The sequence below is a fragment of the Frankliniella occidentalis genome, unplaced genomic scaffold (assembly GCF_000697945.3).
Source record: "Frankliniella occidentalis isolate FOCC.00 unplaced genomic scaffold, Focc_3.1 Scaffold75, whole genome shotgun sequence".
Classification (NCBI taxonomy): domain Eukaryota; kingdom Metazoa; phylum Arthropoda; class Insecta; order Thysanoptera; family Thripidae; genus Frankliniella; species Frankliniella occidentalis.
The window spans coordinates 341,218-346,890 of NW_026267205.1; the positions used below are offsets into that span (position 1 = coordinate 341,218).

Below are 5,673 nucleotides of genomic sequence, written 5' to 3' on the forward strand. Positions count from 1 at the left end.
CTCCCTCCCTACCTCTCGGACCCACCCCCGGCCCTACGTGATCCGTCCTTGCCTTAGTCTTTACCCTTCAACTTTAACCCCCTGCTCCTGCTAAGATAGCATAGCGGTCAGTCATAAAGTGGCGTACACCTAAGAAACTGTCTTCTTGATTCCGGTGCATTTTTTATGCAATGCAAAATAAATGTTATGGAAGTGCTAAGTTAAGCCAATGCAAGCTTTCATAGCGCCTGACAGCTGACGGGTAGGCAACATCGTGCCCGCAGTGCACCCGTGCACGGCAGGGGTGCCTATCCCACGCCTCACAGGCGCCGAGCTCTCGTTATTTGCTAAATGACTTTTTATTTGAGAAAAAAACAACAAAAAAAACAACAAGAAACGGACTTACTTCCTTTGGAGTGACCGAAGGTGATTTTTTCTTCTTGACTCAAAACAGTATTTTACTTTTCGAGGAAGAACATTTTCCTCAATCGATCAAGGTAATATCTTTTCTTACGTCAAAAATTAAAACTGATCTCTGGTAAAAATGTACTTGAAAAACGAATCTGGGCGCAGTCAAGATGAAAATTGCGCTCAACTTAGAGCAAGGTGCCCAAGTGCCCAGTGATGGCCACTCTGTGCTATCCGCCGACGCGGGTCGCAGTGCGGGGGCAGCAGTACGCTAACACCCCTCGATTTAGCTTGATTTAGCTGCTTGTTTTAGCCAACCCGTAGGCGGGGCTGTCTGGACCTGGTCTCTTCTCATATTTTTCCCCCGCAGCGTGCACGCGCCGCTTCTGTTTCTAGCGAACTCGAGCCCATAGTCGGCCTGCACACATACCAAACCATTTTCCTCATACGCTGCAGTGATGTGTGTATGTATCTTTTGGTAACGTGCACGCTCATGTGCTTAAACAACAACAACAACAACACAAACACAGAATTTTGACCAAAACTGTCCATATTATGTACGCACAATATTCGGAATTTTTTCGTAGCTATAGTATGAAAATGAAAATTAAGCTCGAATTAAGCAAGAGTGCGCGTGACGTCAGAAAAACATGTAGCTTGTCGTGTTGTTGTTTGTTATACAGTACGTCACCAAGACTGTCTCTATACTTGTACGAAAAAAAACTGCCCCCCCCCTCCTTTCTCGCTCTTTGTATTTTTATTACAAAATAAGTTCACACCAATTTAGTGTGTCGGTGCGCCGGCGCGTGACGTCAGCACACGTGCAGAGGTGTCCAGTTCGTAGCGTTCATTATCACTGACTCGTTCCCCACGCTGCCCGCTCTCTGTCTGTCTGTCTGTCCGTCTGTCTGTCTGCCTGTCCGCAGGGATCTGCAGTCCTACGTAACGACGTTCGTAGGACGAATACGCTACAGTTAGAGAACGTAACAAGGAGAAATCTTGCGAGTGACAAATTGTTATTAAATAAATCTGCGAATTGCCCTGTATACGGGTATGAAAGGCCCGTCGCAAAAGTCGCAAGCTGTAACTCTTAACTCCTCCGGCCAAAATACCGCGAAATAAAATGTTGAAAGCCTCTGTTTGCGACACTATTACCGTTGCGGTGGCTGCTTTGCTTGCCAACATTTTTGCAGTCCGTAACGACTGTCAAATTTTGTCAGTCATAGACTGCCAATAATTCTTTTTTGGCTCATTTTGGCTTCTTTACACTTCAGAAATTTGTCCCCCGCTGAAAGATTGTCCAAAAAAAAAAAAAAAATGAAATAAAAAAATAGCAGTCCTCTTAAAGACTGACAAAATTTGGTAGTCAAAATATGAATGCTGAAGTTTTGACAAACAAATTAAGCGGTCACGACGTTTACAGTGGAGACGGTTTGCTTGCTATAAAGTCCTCGCTTTTTCGGGTGTTCTCTTCACGGACATCTCTGATGCCGAATGTCCGCCACCAAACACGCGTTCTCATGCACTCAATACTCTGGCCAGCCATCGCAGGTCCACGGCATTCAATTGCGATGATCGTTTGATTTTTTATTATTATTTTAAATTTGGGTGCACGGGAAATTACCACAATGACGAAGCAGGTGTGTTGCAAAACATGCGGAGGGAGGTCGAGCAATGTCGCACCGAGGCACTTCCTTTTGTTTTCATTTTTTTCCCTTCATTCTTAATATGGTTATGTCTGCTCTGGTTGGCTCTTCACAAGCTTCACATGCTGTCCAATTCATGAATTTTTTTTTGCCTTCAAATAAAAATGAAACAAATACTTTCAAAAAAGCCTTTTGCTCTTTTAGTAACAGAGATGGGTGTCCTGCTATTATATTGTCATTAGTACGACGTATACGTATACTCTCAGCATTTTGTCTCGCGGGCGCAGTAGTCACTCGAGGGGCCACGAGGCTTGGCAAAAAAAGTAATCCGTCGGTAACCTTGTTGTTGCTGCCTCCTGCCCTTCATGGCGGTGCCGCGGTGAGCGGTGGTGAGCGGGGCTCTCTGCTTGTCACGCCCCCCGCCCTGCCTTGCGCGGCAGTTCGCCAAGCGCAAAGTCATGGGAGTCCAGCAAAGGGCTATGCTTATTCGCCTCACGGAAATTTTACGCGAAAAAATAATATAATATCACGAAAATCATTTGTGACAAAGACGAGATAAAACTTAACTTTACAATTTTTTTTATTTTTTTTTACAAAAAAGTCGTGTCTGCACTGGAAAAAATAAAGGTTCTGTCTAAATATCTTGGCGTTACTGAAATAGTGCCTTTTTAAAGGCGCTCCTGCCCCCCCCCCCAAGTCTTGCCAATAATTCATCATCGAGATTCTCAAATTCTAATGCTATGGCGACACTCGACACTGATTTTTTAATTTTCTAAAATGAAGTCAGCGAGGAATGAGCCTGCTATGCTATTGTCGAAGAAACATGTGCATCTTGAGTTGTACAGCTTCACAACCTTCCTTTCTTTTTCAAAGAAAAATCCCATTGAAACCAGGAATGGAATATTTTGCACATACTGTCTGAGCCAGCCGCTCCCTTTCACTGCTCCCGGGTTTCCTTAAAGGTGAGGTACCCCCTGGGCGCCGCCATTTGGGCGCTTCTCTTCCGCTGCGGTTGCCAGACTCTGCAGGTGCAGGAGGTGCAGGCCAAACTTACCTTGAGGACCACAGCCGCTGGCACTGGAGGGGAGGCGGCGGAGGCGGGAGGAGTGCTGACCTCGACGTTTGCGACGAGTGCGAGCTTCTCTTGCGTCATCATCATCGCCGCCTATTTTGTAATCTCGCGCCAGACTTAAAATTGAGCGATTAGGGCTGGAAATCTCCAAAATTTTCCGAAAAATTTCCGAAAAATTCCGAAAAATTCCCAGAAAATGACTATGAAAACTTGCGAAGCCTGGGAAATTTCCATTTTCCCCGAAACTTTTCCGCTTTTTCCGAAATTTTCCGGAAAATTTTGGAGATTTCCAGCCCTATTCGTGATCATCATCGTGGTACGGCTGGAATGCGGGTAGCGGTGCCGGCGGTGTGCGCTCGGCAGCCCGCCGTACGGCGCCAGGGTGGGCCGGCCCACCCCGTGCAACTGCCAGGCGGTGGCCTACTCGCCCGGCGCCGGGGGCCCCGCTGAGAGCCACCTCCGTGAAGCTGGCCCATTGCCGTACTAATTCTGCCGATAGTACCACGATTTAGTACCCAATTAGATGACATATCTAACCTAAATACAAAATGCGCCTGGTCACCCTTTGCTGCTCGGTGAACATGCGTTTAACACGTTCAGAGGGTACCCAACCATGAAAACGTTCCGAGAACGTTCCTGAGAGTGTTATTGTGGCTTGTTACTGCAAAGAGCAGTCGCAGCACGTTGACGATGATCTACCACGTCCATACGTTGATCGCGTTGTTTCCTGTTGCAGCTGACGGCTGGCTCGGGTCCGACGCCGCTGAACCTGCAGCTGCTGAGCTCGTGCCTGCAGCAGGCCTCCCAGCTGCTGGAGTGCCCCGTGTGCCTGGAGGGCGTGTCGCCGCCGGTGTGGCAGTGCTGCCACGGCCACCTGCTGTGTTCCGGGTGCCGCTCGCGGTCGGACCGCTGCCCTCTGTGCCGGGTGCCGCTCGGGCCCCGGGGCCGCAGCCTCCTCGCCGACAAGCTCCACGACCTGCTGACGCAGACGTACCTCCGCTACTCGGAGCAGCGCCAGGGCGGGGCGCCGGCCGGCGCGCAGGCCGCTCTCCAGGACGACCAGGTCACCGAGGCACAGCACCAGCAGCAGACGAACGAGGACTCCGTCGACCAGCGCGTCGGAGTGCTCACCCGGGGCCAGAGGCTGACGGCTTCCTCCGAAGACGTGTCCGCGCCGGCACCTGCGCCCGCCGGCCAGCAGCCCAGGGCGCGCTCACAGTCCGCCGGGCACATCGGCGTCGTCCTGGCTGACGGCAAGGAGGACCCCGTCGTGCACTGCCCCTACGGCTCCGCCTGCCCCAACACGTGTCCAGCTTCTGAGGTCTTCAATCACCTGAGAGAGGTGAGAAAGAGAGAGAGAGAGAGAGAGAGAGAGGGGGGGGGGGGGGGGGGGGGGGGGTAGTGAGGGAGTGAGGGAGTCCGCTCCGCGGCCGCTGCTGAGCTGCAGCGTGACTGACGTCACGGCGTGGAGGACGGCAAAACAACATCTAGAGCCACAACGGCGCATCGACGCATCCTTACTCCCCGCCCTGCCCCACCCCGCCCCTCTCCGCCCCGCCCCACCGTCCACATCCATACCGTGTTGCTCCATCGGGGACCGCAGTTTCGGTGCGGCCGACTTTCTGTCGGAGATGCATTTCCTAATTCACCTCAGAATGTTCACTGCGAGCAGGGCCCGAGCACTAAAGAGAGGGATCGCCGTATTGCGTCTCTCTGGGACTCGACTGAAACTGCGGTGTATGACCTTCAGTCAGGTTTCGATTTGATGGCAAAGGGGGCCACAAGACAGCTGACTCTGAAAATGGACTGGATTATTCCTGTTATTACCCGCCGAATTCACCGATGACACTGTAACAAGGAGGGGGGAAGGGGGGGGGGTGAGTCGGAGGTTTTCGAGCGGCGAGCTCCAGCAATCCCCTGCTTTTAATTTCAGCCCGGGGGGTTGGGGGGGGGGCGAGTTTAGCCCAGTCCGGGACAAGAAGAACAACTGGTGCAGCAAGGCTTTCCCTTTCCGCGTGTAATCCGCGCGCACCGCCAGGAGGGTCGTCGTGTCGCAAAGGCCTCATCATAAAAATGCAGCCAGCGTGACGGGCGGCACGGCGGGCTTCCTCCGTCCGACGCGATTCGCCCCGACTCGAACCTATATTACTCTCGTCATACAGGGGATGAAATCCAATAGTTGCCCTCTCTTCCTCCATCCCTCCCTTCCCCTCCCTCCCCCCACTCTGTTGTCTCTGGTGCCACCCAATTTCTCATACCTCAAGCTCCGCGGAGCAGGACCGACTCGCTGCACTCCCCCCCCCCCTCCCCTTCCAACACCGCAGCGCGTCGTCGTCGTCGGGATCCCAATGCAGTCCGGCACGGAGCAGCTAAAGATCGTACAAACCGGTTTTGGCCACTTGACGCACGGACGGACAGACGGACGGACGGCGGGCCCGGACAGGGCAGCCACGCCGGAGCGCAGGATGCCAGGGGCACGCCGACGTACGTGTGGCGCAACATGCTCGTCCCCCTCCCCTCCTCCATGGACATGCAGAACGCCACGTATGGGCGAGACTGCCCCCCCCC

At 52.7% G+C, this 5,673-nt stretch overlaps 1 protein-coding gene across 1 annotated transcript in view; it reads left to right on the forward strand.

Moving 5' to 3' along the window:
* The window catches only part of LOC127749660 (uncharacterized), an 8,893-nt gene that overhangs the window by 1,865 nt on the left and 1,355 nt on the right, over positions 1 to 5,673 (forward strand). Inside the window, exon 2 of the mRNA XM_052268728.1 lies at positions 3,842 to 4,447. Within this exon, the coding sequence (XP_052124688.1) occupies positions 3,842 to 4,447 (606 nt within the window). The remainder of the gene's footprint in view (positions 1 to 3,841; positions 4,448 to 5,673) is intronic.